The 22752-nt window shown below is 38.0% G+C and overlaps 1 protein-coding gene across 1 annotated transcript in view; it reads left to right on the forward strand.

Annotated features, from left to right (window-relative positions):
- MBP (myelin basic protein) overlaps nt 1-22752 on the forward strand; it is a 124152-nt gene that overhangs the window by 14177 nt on the left and 87223 nt on the right. The window contains exon 2 of the mRNA XM_082479977.1: nt 14166-14240. Within this exon, the coding sequence (XP_082336103.1) occupies nt 14190-14240 (51 nt within the window). The 5' untranslated portion in view covers nt 14166-14189. The remainder of the gene's footprint in view (nt 1-14165; nt 14241-22752) is intronic.

Consider the following 22752-nt stretch of genomic DNA (forward strand, 5'->3'; position numbering starts at 1 on the left):
GGCTGCAGTGTGCAAAGGGTAAGCAAGTGATGAGCAAGATGCTGGTATTGCCAGGAGTGTTATGACTTTAAATGAGTAAAATATTAATCAGTACCAAAATTATTAGGTGCCCTTGTTTCTGCTGTGTTGTGATACCATTCTTTTATCAACCCGTGCGTGTCCCAGTCCCACTGGACTTGGCATTGCGGTGCGTCTGGTTCTGTTATTATCTGCTTATACCTTTTCCCCATGTGGCCTTTGAGAGAATATGAGTGATATGATCTGCAAACCTTCTCCATTCTAGCAGGCAACCAATGTATAGTGTAATTTTAAGTACTTTAGGACTGGCTATTCATATGACATAGTTGGCAAAATAAGGGAAATTTTGTATGTATTACTAATTGAATTTGAGTGAATGTAAGTGAACTCTGATGTATCCAAACTGATGAAATGCTTACATGCAGCTATTGAAAAACAAACAAACAAACAAGAAAAACCCAAAACAAAACCCAAAACCCAGTTGTGGTGGTAATTGCTTTCCACTTTGCTTAACTTTAAACATACAAAGTCTGCAGTGCTTTTAGCTTTTGTTTTTAAACATCCTTGCCAGATACTATGAAGCCTGTGGTTTGGGGGTGGAGCTGTGTTTTTGAGCAGGGTGTTTTTTTCTGAGTGAATTTTGTGTGCTTTGAGATAATAAATGGGTGAAACTTTTTTTTCCCTAGCACTACTATATTTTTATTTTGGACATTGGCAAAATACCAGACCAGGAATGGATTTACTCATAGAAACTTACTTATAAATGGTAATGCATTAGACTTGCTGGATGTACTAAAAGAAGATAGTGATTTAAATGATAGCATTAGCTTGATAAGGGCAAGTTTGGTCATCCAGAATTATTGTAAGGTTTTAAAATACCACAGACTAAATATTAGGGACCACAGCTGGGCAATGTTGGCATAAAGAACGGACTGGTGCTGGACACAGGTCATCACCAATGTACTTGGGAGTGAAAGGCTCCAACTGAAACATTTCAAACTAAATGTAACTACTAACTTAGAATAGCTGAATTTCTGGTTAAAAAAAAAACAAAAACAAAAAAAAAAAAAAAAAACAAAACAAAAAAAAACCAGTTAAGCTGTCAGTATAATTTAATTGTTTTCATTGCTTGCAAACTGGTTGATCCCTTATAATGTCAATAAAAACTCATTTAAGCAAGATGCTACATTAAATAAAAGACCCATTGTTTTCACTTGTAGATAACTATTAAATGACAGCTTTTGATTCAGGTACTGTCTAATTGCTACTTCAGAAATTAACTTGCAGTATTGACTGCACTTGTAGTGCTATGAACTGTTGGTGCTTGAGAGTGCTATAGGTAAATTAAGAGTTGATAGTAGCAGTTAGGTAGCGGTATTGTTTGAGGTGGGAAAGTAAGGAATTCAGCAAAATCAGCAGTTTTCTGTTTTCTGAAATCTGTTTTCTGAAAGGTTTTAACTCGGCTAAGGAGTGGGATGAGGGGCACCTTTAATGATTGAGTCAATGATATAATGCATACAGATTTGGAATGGCTATTGCTGGAGGGTTTGTTGTATGTATATGACTATGAAGTGTCAAAGACTGAAAATACCATTCGTTATTTCTCTGCCATGGTGGTGTGTTTACTGCAGAGTGCTTGAGGAGGGGAGCGGATTTTAGGGATTATTTTGGAATACAGTCTTGGAGGAATGTTATGAAAAGTGCAGTCAGTTTGTAAATGATTTGGGAAGTAGGGGTTAAAGTGACTTCAAGAGCCATATATAAAGCACCTAGTCTATCTCATGCTGAGAATTAGATGCCTCAGGTTGTTACCCAACGTAGCCAACAAGCTGAGCAGAAGGCCCCTTAAAGTCAGTATCTGTCTAAACAGCGTGTTGTGTTGTGCTGCTGTTCCTCTTCCCACAGGTGTGGTGGGCAGGGAGTGGGCTTTGTGTGTGTCTCACTACCCTTCCCTTGAGGGCAGGTGCTGACAAACTTGTAGAAGGGCTGACTAGCCTAGACCCTACTGTGCCATGTTTGGGGTGGAGATGAGCTCCATCTCTTCCCCAAAGGATTCAGACCTGCATTTCCCATTCATCGATGAATTCATCAATGAACTCAGAATGGGGAATAAAGTCTTTTTGTTCAGTGTCTTACACCCCAGTGAAACCCGACTGGCTAAAAGCTATCACATTTCAATTTTGCTCTCCCTTTACAGGTTTTGTGATTTTTATTTTGTTTGGAGGTTTGATTATTTTATCGCTTTTTTTTCAAGTCAGTTGTCAGTATATGAACAGGTTCAGGTAGTCCTTCTATGCCCCCCCTGCTATGCTCCAGGTATGCTGTCTGGGAGTGTGGACTGGAATATCCTCAGGCGAAAGGAGCCACCTGTGTCATTTGGGGCTGTTCTGCCATGGTGACAACCGCGCCATTCACGCAGTCTCTGAAATACAGTGGTCAGACTCTTGCTTTCTGTCTTGAACATAGCTAGGTTTTCTACTCTCCTCTGATTCTTCCAGAGTCCTGCTCTTCTGACGTTTATAAACATTCTGACTTGCAGCTTAGCTTTATATGTGGGCAGCATGTATTTTCTCCTCTTCTAACACTGTCATTTAGCTTTGCTTTACTTAAGCTTGACATGTCACGGGCTTTTAGTCTTATCCTTGTGTAACAGGCTCCTATTGCTCTCATCATCTTTGCATCTGTTCTAGTAAAAAATTCATGTCGTTAAATATGGCTGACTGGAATTGTACCTTGTATTCAGCTGAGGTTATGCTAGTGGCTTGTATGATGGCATTAATTCTTCCCTGTCTTTACTGGAAATATCCCCTCATGATACAACGTAGGTCTGTTTGTCTGTCTATTTATTTATTTTTTTTTTTCATCTTCCTCTGCCTGATCACATTGATGACTCACAGTTATCCTGTGATCAAGTCAGGCTGATCTTTCCCCTCAGTATCTTCTAAAATGATCCCTGGTTTCCCACATCCTGTGTGAGTATGCTAATCACAAGCTTATTATCTAATGGTGTGGGTGATCTCCTGCTATAGCTGTTTAAAAAAAGGCAGGGAGGAAAGGTATTACAGTGGTTTCCACTGTGTCTTGTGATAAGGCTGAGCCTGATGGTTAGCATTTTCTGTGTCTGAGAAAGTCTGCTGCATTAAGACCGAGGATGGCAGAGAAATACCTCATTGTGTATTGATGGTGTTCTGGTGTAAAATCATGTGAAGCTGCTTGGCTGCGTCATCATGGCTCAACTGTTGTTTTGTATGACTGATGGAAGAAATTGGGAGTCCAGGAAGCATTTGTAAAATAAGAAAGGAGGTGTTCGTTGTGGTTACAAACCTCAGCATTCATTATGTAGTATCTGAGAATGAGTTTTCAGAATTACAACTCTGGATTTAAGTTTCTAATGTCTGCCTAAGCTTCTCAAGTGGGCTGTAAGTAATTTTTCATGCATTGCCCTTAACTTATCTCCACCTTTGTTCTATATATGTAATACGGGAGAAGGATTTACTTCCTACTTATGTGTTTTGTATAGTTATGTTGCAAGACCTTTAGGGAAGGAACTTCCTCACTGTCTTTGCATACTGTCTGGAATGAGACCCCCTCTTGGTTGAAGGCTGTGGTCCCCGTCACGATTTTAATGATGGTATTTGAAACATTTTCTTCTTAAAAACATTCAGTTAACAGTAAAAGTAAAATAAGTCTTTCCCATGTTTTACAAGTGCAACTTGTTCAAGAACAAAGTATTCTTGTGATGGGTGCTGTGAATATTAGGTATAAGCTTACTTACCTCAAATCAGCTATATGATTAAAAGTTATATTTTGTTCATCATCTTTGAAAGTGAATACACTGCTAGTCTCCTTATTGCAACACGTTTTCTTACGGCATTATTTTGACATTGCCAGATTTTGTTGGTGGTTTGTTTTTTTTTTTTGTACATGGGATTTGACTTAAATGATGAACTGCATTGGAAAACTATGCTGAAGAAACGAGTGTTTGGTCTGTCACGTTCCTTGGTTTTCCTTTTAACATGAAATAAAAGGTCTCATTTGCTTTTCAATGATAGAAGGGGAAATAATTGTCTTGTGTACATGTCATACATTCTCATATTCAAACAGAAATTTTTCCGTGGGACTGTAATTGTTCTCTTCAATAGTAATTCAGTAATGACTATTTCTATGCCGTCTTTGTACATAGCCTGGATAAAGGTTGGGAAAGCAACATTAGTACATGAAATTTAAGATTTAGATAAAATGAGGCAATGTTTGAGTATGAGACATGAGTACTTGAAAGCATACTTGAAGAAGTACACAACTGAAGAGCACCTGTCGCTCGCCTCAGTGGCCAGTCCGGCCCAAACCATGACAGTGCAATAATTGTACTGGGGTGATGTAAAGACTTAAGTGGTTTCTCGTGCAGATTTCAGTGCCAGGGTTGCTGCTGTTACTCATCAATTATTTAAAATTCCATGTGCAACAGCTCACAGCTCAGTGAATGTAACCTGCTGAGCCTCTGACTTAAACAGCTGAAGCCCAAAATACCTAGACTAAAATTCCATTTGAAAAGAAGATAGATTTATTTATTTCTCAGATATACAATTATCTGTAGCAAAAAAATAATTTTGCTTTCTTTGTTCAGAAGGGGGAGCAAACTGTTGCATAATTGCCAGAGAAAATCCCAAATTGGTGTCATAGTTTCTGTGTTTCCAGATAGGCATTCATGAGCACAGAAAAATTGCTTCTCTACAGCTTTGTAAGTCACTTTGTTCTTAAATTTATTTATTGATTTAGGAGCAGAGGAATTTACAAATCCTTACTTAAGCTTCATGAGGTGTCACTTGCAACTTGCATAGCAAACCATTTCAAGCTGGAGAACTGTCTTTTTTGTGCTAGTGGACTGCAGATAATGGTGACCTGTTAGGAGGCTGTCACGTCAACCTTCGACCTTGTTACATGTTTTAAGCACATTCATAAATGACAATACTGAGGACTAAGTCTCCATCAAATTACCTAAAAATTACTTTCAGAGCATAATCTCATGCACAAACTCTCAGGAAATAAAGCTAGTAAAAGAGAAGGCAAAAAGAAGTACAATGCACAAAAAGTGAAAAATCTAAGCAAACAGTTAAGGATGCATTTTTTTCAGGTCAGAAAAGAAAGGTTGGGTTTTGTGCCTCTTTGGCAGTGTGTCTATGGAAAGGGAGGGACATGACTCTACAGCAGTAGATTGAGCCAAAAGGGAGTCAACTCGGAGTATGGTGAAAGTCAGACCCTTTCGTAATATCAATATTTATGCCAAATGTAACAGAGGAGCATTTACAGGAAACCCATCTCTTGGTTGATATGTTTACAGTATAGATAGATTATATATGAAGTCAGAACAGAAGGCAAGGTCGGGCAGAGAGAAAGGCTTTTTCTTCCCTTTTTTTTTTTTTTCTTTTCTTTTTTAGTGGAGTTATTTAATTGAGAAGTGTATAGTGGTTCAGTGTTTTCTCACAGCAAACTTAACGGTGTCTTGAGAGGGTGAATCATCTTCTTGTCCCATCTGTCAGTCTCTTGAATATGAGAAGAGCCAGCATATAGTGTCTTTGATTCATGTGTATTTAGACACACTGCAGGTGTGCATTTTGTTATCAGTCTCTACGGTGTGTTAACGAAACACTGATCATCAAAGTGGCTGTGTTCACTGGGAAGCTTAGATGACCTACCTCACTTTAAAAGGGAGAATATACTGTTCACCATTTGGAGAGGACTTGTTTTTCTAAGCAGAGAACAGGAAAAAAATGTGAGTCTTCAAATATATCTTGTTTTTATTCTCACGGTATCTTTTCATTTTTATGAAAAAACAGATTTGAGGAGGTCTTGTCTGATTTCAGAGTACCTTAATCTCAAAAACTGGAAGTCTCCAAGTAATGAATAATACTTGTCTGTACGGTTTCTTGATTGCTCTGTGCTTTTTCCCCTCTGGTACTGGTAAGATTATTACTTTGGTCTGAAATCCTCTGATTTGGATTTGAATTTGAATTTCATTCTTTTTTCTTTTTACTGGTTAATACTGCACTTATGTTACATATTCTTGTGTGCTGGTTTATCTTTTTAAAAAATATTTTAGCATTTATGTCAAGTGTGTACCTTTTAGTTGTTGACACATTGAGGCCAAGAGGTGAAGTCTGCAGCTGCGGAGGTGTACTGCTAAAAGAAATATGGTACTTCAGAAGCAATGATAGTGAAAACTGATGGTCTCAGGAGTCTACTGCATATCTTTGCAATATATAGAATGAAGCTATAATGCATCTCTGTTCTTAGCCATTCTCTCTCGATCTTTCTCTGTCCCTTTTTTTTTTTTTTTTTTTCCCATTAGAAAATTTATTTTACTGCAATATCAAATTGTTTGTCTCTGGAGCACACAGATGCTGGAAGAAAATCACCAATGATTATGTGTCTGATCCTTTCCAGAGTGTTGGGAAAAATTGGTCCTTGCTCTGAGGTTTTGTATGCCATGCAGACCTTAACAGTCCTCCAATATGAAAAACAAAACAAAACACAGCCTGTTTTGTTGTGGTGTTGTGTGTAAAAGATAGGATGTAGCAAATTAAATGAACCTGTTGATATTGGTGGCTGAGCTAAAAATACAAAAATTGATCTTAATTTCATAGCAGGGCAACGTTTCCTTTTGGTATAGGTTCAAGGGATGTGTATGTTAGACATATATGTGGTCCTCTCTGTTCCCTAGGCTGGGCGTAGCTGTGAGGCACAAGTATCTGAGCAAAGGCATGGAAGACATACAAGGAAATCCACATTTTGTCAAGCCCCTTAGGTGTAGGTGCTGTCGTAGAAGTGCAGCAGGCAGCAGGGATGGCGTGGTGGGGTGCTTGGATGTGCTGGGGGCATCTGTACCTTGCCCCAGGTCCTTGGGGTGGTACCTAGCTCCCCCATAAAATGCACTGGCCTCTCTTTAAAAGTGGAGGTGATTAAGCAAATTTCCTTATGACCATGAAGGTGGATTCACATAGAGTTCACAGGGCTCCACTAAGCATGGTGTTTTGAAGACAAACAGTAAGCATGTGGCTAATGCCATTTGATTATAATTATTGACAATTTGTATTTATATAAGGAAGTATAGATAATTAGCAGTGTGTGCTGAGTGATGTTAGGTGAGCATTTTTCTATTCATGAAGGGAAGCAGGAAAACCCCGTTGAGAAATTTGTTTTAAAACTCTATCTTTTCTTTTTCTTAATGGGTGGGATGAGACTGATGGTATTCCAGTAAGGAGAGTGGAGTGGGTTGAAGGAAGAAAGAAGAGAAAAGCAAGAGAAACCTAAGCTAGAGAAAATAAATATATGTAATTCGTAATTTCATTATATTTTTTTTTTACAGACTGTTGTCTGTAATCAGGTTTGGACTGTCCTTAGCTGTGCTGAGGTGAGATTCCTGAAAATGCTTTTATAAAAAAATGATATGCAATACCCTTCTTGTTGGTGATGCAGAGAGGAAAATTGTAATCAAAGCAGTCAGAAAAGATCTTAAAAAAACCAACCAAACAACAACAACAAAAAAAAAAAAAACAAACAAAAAAAAACCAACCTTGGGTCCTGTCTGCTGTACTTACCCCTTGGTAATTTTAGGAATTGGCTTGCAGCATTGTTCTTCCCAGAACGTATTCTGTCTCAGTGTTGTAGCCTTTCTCCTGTGTCGTACCGTTTGCATAATATTGTAGTGAAAATTAAATAATTTTGATGTTCTTTGCAGTGATATACGAGGTGTATGTAAAATATTGAGCAACTGTGCTAGCACTAGGGAGTACTTTCTCAGATAAATATTGTTTAAGAATTTGGTCTGTCTCTCACAGGGGTGGTTTTCTAGGTCTAGGATCCTCGCTAAGGCATGTACAGTTGTCTGTAAATATGGAAATTGCTTTAATGTCTAGGAAGGCCAGGATTCTCATATGCAAGGCACTGTACAAGCATGATTAAATATACCTATTGGTACTAAACTCCTGGTGAGTTCTCTGATATAAATATTACGATCACCACTGGAATCTTGGTTTTGATCATTCACAGAAATGTATAATAATGTATTTTTCTGTCAGGAAGGGTTCCTCAGAACTGTATCGTTGTGGAAGTCAAAAGTGAAATAATGTTTGATCTAGCAATGATTACACAATTTCACAGGTAATGAAAAATTTAATCTGCATTAAGTAAAGATGAAACTTGTACGGCGTATAAGGCACTATATATTACAAAATAATTTAACGCTTGAATTAAGAGGGCAGGATTCCTAGGAAGGAGTTTGCCCACGAGGCAGGTTACTTTTGTTATGTGGTTGCTCCCATCTATATCTGAAGCGTCTGACTGTGGGTGCTGATGGAATTAGTTGCAGGTCACTCGCCAACGCCCACCAGAGGGGTTTTTTCTTGGTGGAGTACTAGGTTACCACGAGGAGGGAATTCTGAAGAAATAGATGAGGCATGCCCAGTGTCTCGATCTGTTTTGAAAGAAGGCTGAAGTGAAGGGCTTCCTTCCAAAGATGTATATCACATTGCAACCCTAAAAAAACCCACTCAAAGATTTCCATCTAGCTGGCAGCCAGTGCTGGGCAGTGTGTCAGCTTGATTCCTAGGAAGCTGCATAACCTGGACCTGACACTAGGGAAAAAAACATCTTTTGCACGTCGTTTTGCTGGATAAGTTTGTAATTGAGTCTACTGTAGAGGGCTATGAAAATTAGAGGACTTGAATATGTCTTAAAAGTAATTACGCTTTTTATTTTGTATAACAAGATCAGGATATAGTAGTAAAATGTAATATTTATGTGGATAAGAATAGTCATCAATTTAGCAGGAAGTTTTAAGTAAATTCCTCAAATATCTTTATATTCTATGATTGCCCTTCCCGTGCATGAGTAAGGCCACGAGCACTTGGGAAACGTATCTAGTGTTGTAGCTCTGCACCATTATCCAGCAACATCAGTCTGTGGTGAATACGTACTCCTAGACAAGCTAATAATTATGTTCTGATACTTGTAAATATGTAAGTACTTGCATACCTTTATTATTATGTTTAGGTCTGTTGAGTCATAACTAAGTGTGTGGGAAGAGGTAAGATTGAACCCTTATTTTACATAACTAAATTACTCTTCAAGGATCATATTTAACAATTCATTTGCAGCATCCTGTGATTTTACATTTGGTACTTTATGTATTTTAATATGAAGTAACCATTAATGTTCAATAAAGGTGTTCCAGGTGCATTGGCTTATAGCCTCTTGTAACTCGTGAATTACAGTTGCTGAGCTGTCACTGTAAACCAGATTCTGGGGTGAGGTTTATTGTTTATATTTAGAATATACAAAAATTACAGTGTTCTGTGAGATACTACAGGAGAAGGATGCTCTTTAAAGTCTGACCATTACAAGGGGTGAACTTTTCTCAGGCTCCCATGTGTGAAGGAGAAAATGCTACTTTGCAGTTAAAACAGCGTAACTTGCAGAAAGTGATACCATTGCATTTCTCACTATATTCAAAAAGTTTAGAGAAGTGTTTTTCTGCCTTTCAATGAAAATTCTAAATCATAATGTCAGCCTCTTTATAGGACACTGTGTGTATGGGAAGATGATTAGAATCTCTTTTTTAACTACAAATATCCATTTAATTTCAACAGGCAGACTAGAATGGGCCAAAAAAAAAAAAAAGATATAATAATATATGCTTCTAAACCCCTATTTTTAATCAACTGTTCGGATGAAGAGAAATAAGTTACATGATCCCAATGTACATGTATTTTTATAGGTATTGTTTATGAATGTGATGCGTAGGACTGAGTTTTTCCATCCCTTTTTGTATTTGTTTGTGGTTTATTTATATTTTGTGTTTGGCAAACAGCAAGGAGAAGTTTCTCTCCTTGGGTAAGGCAGTGGCATTTCTGTAGCTGTTGCTACTTGGAATATGGCTTCCTATCGTGAAGAAAGCAGGAAAGCAGCTTGGTCTCGGCTTCCATCAGGTTACCTGTTAAACTGACTCCGTAAGAAGGTAGATTGATGGGAGGAGACACTGTTTTATTTCCCCGGGGAAAATCCCTGGGCTATTTTTGGAATTACCTGAAGCAGGCTGGATAGCTGGAGTTACTTCTATACCAGTCAGCGATTGGGAAGTGCCCAGGTCTCGCCAGCAGAGCTGATTCAGCTCAGTACGTGGTTGTTGCATAGTGCTGAGGTGGCCGGGTGACTCTGCTGGTGGTGTCTGCAGGAGCAGTTCACAGCATCCCACTGAAATTCACTCACTTCACCCAAAAGAGTTGTTAGGTAGCTGAAATGTTTTCAACTTTCAGTCCCATTAAGTCAGTTTGCTCACATGGCCTGTTATTTCCTGAGCCTCTCCGATGGTTTTAATATGCTGGAACCCACGGTTTTGGTGGGGAAAATATGCTGGAACCCACGGTCTTGGTGGGGAGTTTTATAGGGGAGCTGGTGATGTATTCTGATCCTGCAGACCTGCATAGTGTTGCCTCTCATTTTATGACTCAAGCTCATGTGCAAATCTTTCATCTCGCAGGATTTACGAAACTTGCCGGATTTCACCAGGAAGGCTTCTGACAAACGCTGTTGTTGTGGTCATAAGCTCGATCTCATGCTCAGGCCCATTTTGGCAGCTTATTTTTAGATGTGATTCACATCAGATTCAAGGAAGGTTACTGCATTTCTACAGTACTTGTGTTTTTGCATTGTTTTAGAGCTTCATGACTGTTCTTGTGGCTGTTTATCAGTGCTAAAGCATGTACGGACACATCTACAAACAAGAATGTTCATCAGTTGACTGCCATTAATAAGTGCAAGAAGCTGCTGCTTCGCTATATACAGGTTGCCAGACTAAGCAGCTCTGTATGTTATGAAGGTGGCTAAAAAGAAAATACAAATCTCTTTCCAGCTCAGATTTTTTGAATAGTTGGCTGCAAGTTCCTACAAAGATCATACAATGAGTAATCCGACTGAAGTCAGTGACTCAACTTATTGCATAAAGATTGGTGCTGGTAGAACCTGTGCAGTGTGGTCTCCTCACGACAGTAAGAATGAAAATCAGTGTTGTAGGTCTTAACACTTCAGGATGTACTTGCATCCTGAAGTGAAAATGACCCGTATGCTCAGTTTTCAATAAAGTCAGGCAGACTTCTGCTTGAGGCTAAAGTGAAAAATTAGGGGTTTGGGTTGTTGTAAATTATTTTAACGTTTACGGGCTTGTTTGTATGTATGTTTTCACTTCCTAATCAGGTGTCTACAGAATAGTTGGCAATATGCGTTTCCTTTCCTAATTCATGTCAGATTTTTTGGAAGCCTTTTATTCCCAAAGGACCACTTAGTTTTCTCCGTTTAACAGGCAGTGTGAAGAATTCTGTACCTTTTAAGATACTCTTACTATCCGGCTGGTTGCTTTTGTCCCTTTGACTAAAAGATAGCTTTATCTCTACATAAGGAATTTATAGCAGGTACATACAGCTAATTTATCTTGAGTTTAAACATCTGCGTTGATAAATGCATGGAAAAGATGAAGTAAAATCTAGTTGTATTAATTTCTGGATATGAGGTGAGAATAAGAAGGGTTCAATTGTGGATTTTGACCACATGCTGTCCCTCTGACACATTCAAAACAATAAAGGGAACAGAAGTGGTGATTTACAGGTTTAGTTAATGCCATTAGTTTTCAGCTTTTAAGTCTGTTCCTTTAGAAGAAATATAACACTCGGCACAGATGTAGGTGTACTCTCAAACAACACTCCTAAACTTCGAATAGCGTTGTGCATTTCCATTTCTCCAAGTCTTTTTTTTTTTCTTTTTTACTCCTTTCCAAGTGTCACTTTTGGTGTCTTGCTGAAGGAATTATGCACGTGGGAATCAGGAATGCATTGATCAGCCATTTCATGCACTTCCCTGTTTGCTTGCTTTTCATTTTGTTTGCTTGCTTTGTGCAGACATTTGAGCAGAAAACTGGCCTTAGCATTTTCAGGTATCTATGGAGTGGCAGCATCGAAGTTTTTATTGATTTTTCTTTTCACTGGTTAGCAAATGATTTTTTTTTTTTTTTTTTTTTTTAAACATTTACCTGGCTTCATTTCACAGCAAAGCTCATTTGTATCTGGTATCTTTTTCTACAGTGGCATTGCAGGACTGGGACTCTGCTGTGCTCAGTGTTTCATAGGTACAGGGTGGTTGTTTCCGGAGCATTTCTCCAAAGACAGCAGGGAGACAAAGGGGAGGCAGGAGGACACTGATCAGAGTTCTAGTTTGCAAGTGTTATTTTGGCTCCATACTCTGGTTACTTAAACATGTGTGTATTACAGATCAAGTTTGATATTTAATCTTCTGATAAATGACTGGAAGAGTAACACTCAGAACATTATGCCTTTATATTCCACTGTAGACATTTCCTGTAGTTTTGTATTCCATTCTCTTTTCCTTATGTTGCAAAGTAAGTGGTGTGAGAGGAGCTGCTGTAGAGGAAGGGCCATTTTGAGATAGTTCAGCTCTGAAACCCAGTGTATATGAATTTATTTGTATTTTTCCTTGAAAATTTTCATAATCTCACAAAAATGTGAATTGGTGGTGCTGATTTCACAATTTGGTAGGATAGGGGTTTTTTTTCTTTTAATCTTTTATGCAATAGGTAGTGCTGTTAAAAAAAAAAAAAATCAAATGTTTCCAGTTTGCCAATAAACTCTACCTTGAGTATACTTACTCAGTTTGGATGTTTTTTAATTTTTCCTTTGCGAGACCTTAGAAGTGGATATTTGTGAGGAATTATTTAATCAGATACTGTGATATGTGGCACTTTGATTTTAGACTGGCACTTTGATTTTAGACTGAATGAAATTCAGTGAATAGTCAAATGAACACTGCAGACCCTCACTAATTTGAAAATTTATCATCTGTCAGTCTCTCTAAAAGTTACAGTAGAGATATAGGAAAAGATTACTTTTGATAAAGTACACTTTTCTATGATGGAGAGTCAGAAGTAATCAAAGTCTCTATCTTTAGAGTCCTTTGGTACACAAACCAGTATGTGCAGCTGGGGTTATAACTATATTGTCCATTCTACCGACTGTAACAGGTTAATAGCCTATTGTTTTACTTCATGCATTTTCTATCACAGCAAAGGTCTGCTTATCCTTTTCTCCCAGGCCTTTTCATAAGATTATGCTTAATGAAATGACTTGGCCCTCTGATAGTGAGAGTGTTTTCCCAGGATTTCTGATGCTAAGGCTTTATGGTATATACGTCTGCTTATTGCAGAGTAATGAAGTGTTACTGTTAGCACCAGAAACTTCACTTTATTACTGAAATTTCAGTTCATAATTCTGAGAGGAAAAAGTCCACTTGAAACTTCTTTTGCATGTAATTTTAAGTTTCAGGACTTTAAATGCTACCTTGCAGTGCATTCAAATTGGCTGAAGGCAGCAGCTGTGTATAAGGTCCTATACAAACAAGTTTCTATGAGAAGAAGTATGTACCGTAACCACAAGCGTACTCTACAAGCTGAAATTTGAGTGTTGTGGTTTAACCTACATAAGCTCTGTTAAAGCTGAGATACAACAGGATGAGCCAGAAAATACAAAGAAAGAGTTGGCATTCCTTTCTTAGGTGCTTGTCATGAAAGTGTGGGCTGTAAAGAACTTATACATTCTCACCTCCACAGCAAATTGTTAGCTGTTTAGTGTGGTGCTTTTTTTTCAGTAATTGCTGTTTATATAATGGCAAATGTGAATTTGAAAGAACTTACTTGATCTTTTATGGAAGTTTGTAGTTACAGATCATTTGATGCATAATTACCCTGTATTGGTATTATAAGTGTACTATTGAAAGACAGGGCCTCTACCTAATTCCTAATATAGTTTTAGTTTATGTGCGGATTTCACTGTAAACACTTTATTTTTCCTGCTCTGTTTATGTGTTTTTTTTAAAAGAAGGAAAGTTTTCTGGTATTGCTTAGATTTGCAAAATAGACGAGATAAGCTTTTTTTTTCCCCTAAGGATCTTTCACAGATCTTGCCTTGCACTGGAAAAATGCTTATTGTATGAGAACTATCTTTTTGTTCCATGTCAAATTAAAAAATTAATTTGTATTTCAGTACAAATGTATTGGTTTCAAAAATGCTGTTTCGGTTTTATCTTTTCAGAATTTGAAGTTCTGGTGATCCATCATGGGAAACCATGTGGGAAAACGAGAACATAGCGCTGACAAGTCAACCAAGGTAAGTATAGAATATTGAAGAGGCAAGGCGACTTCAGAAATATGTATGTTATGAAATATATAGTTTTTTAGTACATTAGTGTGTTTACCAGTTCACTTTCATCATTACTATTTTGTAGTTGTCACTATAAAATGACCACCTTTTTTTTTTAAAGAGGGTCCTATGAAATGTGGCCAAACGAGGATTTTGCTGTGCCAGATTTAAGAGAGATGTGATGTTCTCCTGCATCAGATCCATAGCTGACAGAAAGCTTCTCAGTCATGGTGTAAATGAATGAAATGAGCCTTAGAAGCATGATATTGCAAAAATTTTTGAAGAACCAGTGAGCTGAATTATGTTCTGCATGTTATTGGCTTTATCCATAAGAAAGAAACTATGGAAACACATAAAATACGAGAATTCTAAAGGAATAGATTTTCAGTCTGAGGATATACAACTTTAAAAATCTCCTCCTCGGGGAAAAAAAAAATGACAACTATCAAAATGTTTGTTAAAAGTTAGTATTTGCTTTCTAAGCTTCTGCTGACACTGTTGTATATTTTGCATGTAATGTGGTATTCTGTTGGTCTTGTGATAATATCATGTTTATTTGTTTTTCTGCATTGTACCGGAAGAGAATTCACACATATCTTAAAAAAGAGACATCTTTCTATATATATAAAAAAAGATGTTTCTTGTTGCTAGCTATTGCTAACTTCCCTCCACCCATCCCCACCCAAAAATAAGTTTACAGTCTGTGCCCACACTGTCTAAAGCTATTGCCCTTTGCATCGGACAGATGAAGTGAACAGATAATTCTATGCTTTATTTGGAAGAATGTGCATATTTTACATTGCTGTGGCAGAGTAGCAGCTAAAAGGTATACAAACTAGAAATCATATAGCTGCTAGTCCTTTGCCATATCCTTTAGGAAAATGCATAAACACACTGGAAGGAATAGGGAGAAAACAGCAGGAAGAGAGGACAACTGGCGACTTATGTTTTTGTTTTGTGTTTGTGCAGTATTTTACAAAATGGTTTTGTGGCCCAAATTTTCAATTTCGGTACAAGCAATAGTATGAGTCCCAAGCTGTGGTCTTGTAGTGACCAGTCTTGTAGACTCCCCCTCTAGAAAACTGAGCTGTGCAGATCCAGCAAAGTCAAATGCACCAAACAGATGTTTTGAGCCAGATATTTTGATCCTTTCGGACCAAGGGTGTGAGAACCTGCAGGTGTGATACGGCAGGTATGCAGACCTCGATGGGATGTTGTGCACCGCATATTCCCTCCTTTGGTCTTTGAGGACAAAATTTGGTGAGAAAAACACATCATAACTTTTCTTCCACCGTGGGATCATGTGTGTCTGATGCATCTGGGTTGCAGGTGAGTGAGTTGATGGGCACATGGGGCCTCAAAAAGGAAGAGATTCTTCAAACCGTAGCAGCCTATGCAATAGGTGCAAGTTTGCAGTGGTGAGCAAGAGTCAGGTGGTCATGAGTCTGCACTTAGTGTGTTAAGACAGGTCTACAAGGAAATGGATTGCTGCAATTTTTTTAATTCCTTATTTTTCCTAATTAGTTCATGGACAATACTTGATTCTGCAATCAAAATAATATTCATTTACCTAAAATACTTTTGAAGGGGGAACTTATTTCTGTAGCAATATCTTCTGTCCTCACTCATCCTTCTACAATGACAAAAAACCAAAACACCAATCCCCTAAACTTTAAAATAAGCAATGCTTGATCAAAATCTCCCTTTATGCATGGAAGACAGTAATCATATCACAAGAAATGATAAGGCCACAGATTTAAAATCAGGAAATACATGGTTACGGTGCTACTATGTATTCCACGTGACTAGTGGATCTTGATTCAGTTCTTAGAGGCAGCATTAAAGTTCTTATTGGCAGTAGTAACCATATGTCATCCATATGTCATACTTTTTTTTTTTTTTAAAGCTGAATTAGTTTTTTTTTTTCCTGTTGTTGTTTAATATAGCTGTAAATTAGAACTGTTTTCCCACCAGTCTTACAGTGTGGTATGGGAGACAATTGCTGAAAGCTTGCAGAGACTACAGGGGAAATGCTCTGCTGCCTCTCCTCGCCCTTAGCAGTAGAATTGCAATGAAAGAGGCTAATATCTCATTAAGGGTCTTTCTAAAATTCAGTACTTATAACTTCAGGTTGTTTTCTATATTTCCTTTCCCAAAAATATAGTACCAAAGAACAACATCATTTTAGGCAGCTGCTTTGAACCTATGATGTCAAATTTGCTGCACAAATACTCTACTGGCTCCTGAACTGATAGACCAGTTCTCCAGATGGCTATTTTATGTATAGTGACATTAGAGAGACTGTTGCCAAACTGTAGCAATCATAATTCTTGGTTGTTCAATAAACGTCCTATAATACAGCAATTACTATGGTTGGGGTGGGTTTGGGGGTTTCTTTTAGTTGACATCTAGCTTTGCTTTACTTTCAGTAAATTTGGTTATTTGAATTACAAAATTAGAAATAGAGATCTGTAAAGCAATTATTTCATCAAGTGTCTAACATGACACCAAGATACTTTCAAATTGAGAAATTTGCAAAAGACAAAGAGATGGCTTCCCACGCTGTGATACTTCTCTCAAAATATTGTTCTTTTCTTGATTTAGAAATCTGACATGCTACAGTGATTATTTAATAAACAATAGGATATGCTGTGAAATTAATTGGATGCTTTGAAAAATAGCTGGTCTATTTGACCTAAATAATGCCAAAAACATTTGCAAAACCCTCGTCGTTTTACTCAAAGCAATAACATACTCTATCTCATTTCTGTCAGATTTCTTTCTCTTGTATTTAATGGATCTGTATTATTTTATGGCTTTGTAAGATACATAAAAACCTATTCAATGAACCCAGCAGTTTATCTTTCTTTTTACATTGGATGATATTAGACTTAGCAGTCTGCTTAATGCATTAGTAAATGTGTAAGTATTTATTTTGTTTAACTTTGTTCTTAGTGTTAATACTTGGGTTTAAACTTACGTAAATATATCTAAAAACAGCAATAGTGAAAAGAAGGGGCTGTCCATGCTCTGATTTTCTTTAAGGTCTCAGAGAGCTAAATGTAGAAGAGTAGATCAGAGTAGATGGCTGAAATTTTATTGGTCTTTGTTCAGAGTTGTCGTTGATCTGTGTTAATGTGGCACCATTAAGCTACGAAGTGCCACATGCCCTTTTGCACTGACTAAAGCTACCCGTAAGTATCACAATAACACAGTTGTCTGCTGCTTTTTGTTTTGGTTCTCTCCCTCTGAGAATTCTGCACAGCACATATATTGGCATTGCAAAACCTTTGAACCTTCTTGCTACCTGCCAAACTGTCCCTTAATTTCATTGATTGTTCGGGAAAGTAGGGTTGGAAAGAAGGTTTCTGGCATTGTCCCGTCTATTCCACAGCAACTACCGAGTGCACCAAGTCCATGGAGCCTGATTTTCATGTGTCTCAGGTCAAATAGTACTGTGGGGAGCTAGAAACCAAGCTTGTGACCTGTAATAAAAGCTCAAAACATACTGCCCTGACATGTCAAGGGATTGATTAAGAACTTATACAGGCTTGGAACATGTTAGATTATTGGAAATCCTGGATCATCTACCTATTTTATGTCCTTAACATACTTGGGGTGTGCCGTAAATAAACGCTAAGGAACCAAAACCAATTGCTACCTCTGTTGTCTAACTCTGAAAAACTTCGGGAAATGTAAATTGCCACAGTATATTGCTTTCTCACAGGCCAAAATGGAAAAGAGATGTAGTGATGATAAGGCACTCGGTCTACAATTTAGTGTTTTGTTTGAACTAAAAGCTATGTGCTAACAGTGACCAAGTCTTGCTGTGTAGTAAACTACTGAAAAATCTTGCCTTTAATTGCCCTATATTTACCTAGATTCTATAATGTGGTTTGCAGTGGTTGATTTGATAATTTTAATAAACTAACTGGTTCTCAGTGTTTAAGGGGAACTTCGTATAATTAGTTCAAGCTAAATTGCTACAGGAGCACGTATCAATAAATTGAACCGTTTCTACACTACTTCTGAGGGGATTCTGTTTTCTCTCCTCTTTTTTTTTCCCCATTTGTCTTGCTAATGTTCAGAAATTTGCACCCTGCACAGCCTTACTCCTGATAATGTTGGCAGAAAGTTTTCTGGCTCTCCCTGATGAGAGGGAGGTGAAATTCTGAAGATGCCTGGCTCAGGACAGTAGTTGTATTGTTCACCTCGTAGATGCAAAAGTGTTTTCACATGGATGTCATCTGATGCCCTATGTCTCATGGTTGAGACTGCTTACAGACCTGAGCTACGTGTGTGGTTTTTACCAGGTGCTTCCTCTTGGTATGCATCATAAAATATCGGGAAAGGAAAAAAACAGCAGATGAAGTAATTTTATTTGCTTTGTTAATTGCTCTGAAGTGTTATTTTTGTAAGATAGAGGTATATTTTTTCATACTGACAGTTTGAGAGATACATGACATAAAGATTATGTGGATTTTGAAGTCTGGGATATGCTTTTCTGTAAAAAAAATAAATTCAAAAGTGGCATTTGATTTTATTACATTTAAATAGTCTTATTATCATACATAATTTAATCGGAGTGCAGCCTTTTCACTTTTCCCCTAGCAAAGTTGTATAGCACTATTTTTGTTCTCTAGTATAATTGTGTGTTTTCTCAGAGTTTTACCTTTTGCTGCAAAGCAATAAAGAGCACAGGGTCTCTAGTGGTGTACTCTTTGTAATTTGATGTATTGATTTAAACACTCCTTCTCAAGCTAATATCTTTCTGAAGGCAAAGGAAAAAGAGAGAAAAACTTTAAAATGTTCAGAGCACCAACGTTTTCTCTGAGAGATTTGATGATCATTTTCACCAGCCAGTTTTATAGGTTACATGGTGTAGAAATTCTCTCGACCAGCCAGTGTCTGGTTAAGCCAGTGCATGGTACAAGGAAGTGCTGCTTTTGGACGAGGCAAAAAGAGGTGTGAAGGGAAGTTTCTGGGCAGTCAGGTTCAGCAAGACCGGTTCAATTTGATAGATGTCTGTTTTCTTCAGATTCTACCATCGACCTAGATTTGGCCTTGAGCAAATCCTTTTGTGCTCACTCTATCATCCTATTTCATTTCTTAACCTTCATACTGTCTAACTGGATTGTTTGTTGGGACAGATGCAGTGTCATTCTGTATTAATTGTAGTGCATGGAGACCTTGAGTGGAGCCTTCAGGCACTAATGTGCTTCAGCTAGAGAGATGATATCATAGTGATACAGAAATGACTGTGCTGTCTGAAGCCTCTGAGAACGCCAAGTATGTGGTAGCTATGACATCTGTCCTTAAAAATTAACCTTAAGACCATCATCCAGTATGCTATTGGAAGTCCATGTCTAATGTTTAAGTAGGCAAGTGGCTGTGCTATAAAGTTAAAGGGAAGAATTTATGTATTTAAATCCAGGTCGTGTTGGAATAGTTGACTGTTCATTAAACTCTTCAGGTGCTGAATTTAATAGGGTCAATTGTAGTTATAATATTTAATCTTTCTAGTGTCTAAAATATGCTAGGCTCATTGTAAGTATGTATGGAAGATAAACTGTCTCTGGATCAGAGCTGGTATTTTTGCATTTCCTTGTTTCCCTTTCTTGCATGTACGTGAAGGCCACTGAAGATGTAGCGAGGCTTCTGTGCAGCGCAACTGGTGGAAGAGTTAAAGGTGGGAGGCAAGGCAGATGCGAGTGAGGAGCAAGCTCTCGTCAGTGCCGCAGCACCTGCTGCTAGCGTTTAAGGAGTTGCCTGAATTGTATAATCTCGGCAGAATGTCACTAGATCTGTGTTTCAGTGAAAACATGAATAAATATGTAGCTAAAGGTTACATGAAATAAGTTGAGAGCATGTTTTTCTCTTGTGCACACAACTGCTAAGTACTAGTGTTTCTTGGTTTGGGTCTTGCCAGTTGGGCTTGCATGGGTTTAGAAGGAGGAAGCGCAGTTGCTGTGGTTGTGGCTGGGGAGGAGTTACGGTCTTGGGCTTTGTTCTCCCGCCCTCAGACTGCAGAACTGACAAGAAAAATAGGGAAGTACACTCTGTACTTTTTAAGGTCTTGTGCTTCAGACACCATGCTGTTGTGGTGGTTTCCTATAGTTCCCTTCTTGTTAGCTTTGATATAGAACTAGATAAATGTCCTGTCAAATGAGTTTAATGGCAGTACCAATTAAATTAGCAAGGAGTTGGAAAAGCAGGGGTGTAATGCACTGCCCATTCTTTGTTAACTCTCTCTGAACTGTTCGAGTTGCTGAGATGGCCTTTCTGATATGGGTCTGCCCATACTTCACCCTGAAAACGTTGTTCACTGCTTTAGCATCTTCATGCTGGAAAAATGAAGGTGAAGCTGTTTGTGTCTTAAATCTTGAGGAAACAGTAAGAGATCCTGAAAGGGAGCAATATCTTCTTTCTTGCTCACATAACCTTCTTGTGATTTTACTGTTGTGGTCATAGATCAGGACCCAATGATACGTTGTATCACCTGCTCTGGAAGTGGGTGAGAGAGGTCAAAGTAACAAACTAGAATTTCCATTAGTTATATTTGAGAAGAGCCCAAAAAACCTCTTGTGTTTAATGTATTACCTTAGAATGTGGTTATATCTGTAAAATCAGTTACAGTGGAGTGCATTCTCCCTATTAGAGAGATTGCCAAGCTTTACCTATGGTTACCCAGGGCCAAACCACAGCAGAATCTCCAGTATCTAAGACAGTATCTGGTAAGTCTGTCCTGGAGCATTTATTAAAGTATTAAACCCCAGTAAAAGTGCAATTTGAAGTTCTGTCCTCATCGTTTTCCCCTAATGCTAGTTCTGTTGTCTTTGATGCTCCTGGGCAGTAGGTGGAAAGAAGCATGCTGGAGCCATGTTTTATTTTAATTCTCAGTTTCACACGCTTGTATTTCTGATGGTGTAACTGACTGCACAGCTAGGTCAGTGTAACTGGTTGTGAGACATGGTTTTACACTATGCATTGGTACAAAGCCAAAACCCCAGCTCTGCTCAGGTCTGATGCTAAATCTTCTGCCTGAGAAAAGAGAAGTTCCACATTGCTAAGGCGTGTTGAGTCTTGCTGTCATTTGTAAATTCAGCAAGTGTGAAATGGGTATTGGAAGCAAAAAGATACAGGGCTTTCCCATAAAAACTCTCACTTTAACAGTAGCTTCTTTTTGCACTTCAGAAGCTGAAGATCTATTTCTTATGTAACTGTAGTTATTTGCACACTGAGCAAATTTAACTTGTCTGCAGCTACAGTTCAAAAAGTAATTTTTCCACTTTGAGCTAAAATGTCACGGAATGTTTTTCCTTTTTACTCAACTTTCTCTTGCCCTCTACTTTAAGTTGCTGGAAATACTTAGGGTAGCATTTGCTGGAGAAAAAAAAGAGGTTTTTGCAAAAGGAAATTGAAAACCTTTTAAGCAGAGTAATATGACTTTATTCTTGATTGCTGAGATAAGGTTCACTCTTAAAAACAATCTGATCTTTCAGTGCAGCATCCCGTGGATGTGGCCATAAAAATATCAAAATTTGCATAGAGCTGAAAGCCACAAGATACATACTGCTTACCCTGGATAATTAGGGGGACTTCTGAGCATCCGTTATAATGAAGAAGAGGCAATAATGGAAATCTAGCATTTTTGTCACAGTGCCATAGAATGACATTCAGGTTGGTGTAACTGGACTTAGAACAGTTCCTGTTCTGTGTAAGAGCTTCAAGATTGGATTCACTGTGTGGTAGTGCTGAGGTTTTCCGATGAGTTATGGAAATCCTAATATACTGGAAATGTCTCTATTGAAAAGGTACTGTCTGAGACTGTTATGTTGAAATCTGAGTGATTTTGTGACTTTTTTTTTTTGGTTTTGTGGTCTTAACTGACTTCTCTGTCTAGCACATTTTCCCAGCCTTTCACACACCCCCTCTTCCTTCCTCCCTTTATCTTCCTTCTACTCCTTAAACCCAGTTTTTTTCTGCACGCTACTTTCAGCCAGCATCTCCATCTCTGATGCAGTCTGAATTCAGTGCTGTTTTGATTTTTCTGAGGTATAAGAAATAGTACTTAATTGCTAACAGTGCAGTTGCACGCTCAGAAACAGGGAAGAGACTGCCAGCAAACAGGCAGTCTGATCAGGAAGGTGGGAACATCATAGGAGAAAAGAGAGAAAATTTGCACTTTTCTGACAACACATATCTACTTCAAAAATGGTTTTCTCTTCCAGCTAGCTCTCTCTTCATGTTGACGTGTGATTTTCAGCAACTAGCCCAGCCTATCACAGTATGTTGCTTTACAAAGCAGTCCAGTAGGGCCATTGCAAATATTTGAAAGCTGAAAATGAAAACTGTTTCCTGTTACTCTTAAGACCAACTATAACTGTGATTTATATACTGTTTTGTCATAAAGATGTATTGCTTTTTTTGCATTTGTACCTTTTACGTGTTAAAGAATTTGTTTTATGTAGAAAACAGA

Source organism: Vanellus vanellus (genome assembly GCF_965231255.1).
Source record: "Vanellus vanellus genome assembly, chromosome: 2".
NCBI classification, from domain to species: domain Eukaryota; kingdom Metazoa; phylum Chordata; class Aves; order Charadriiformes; family Charadriidae; genus Vanellus; species Vanellus vanellus.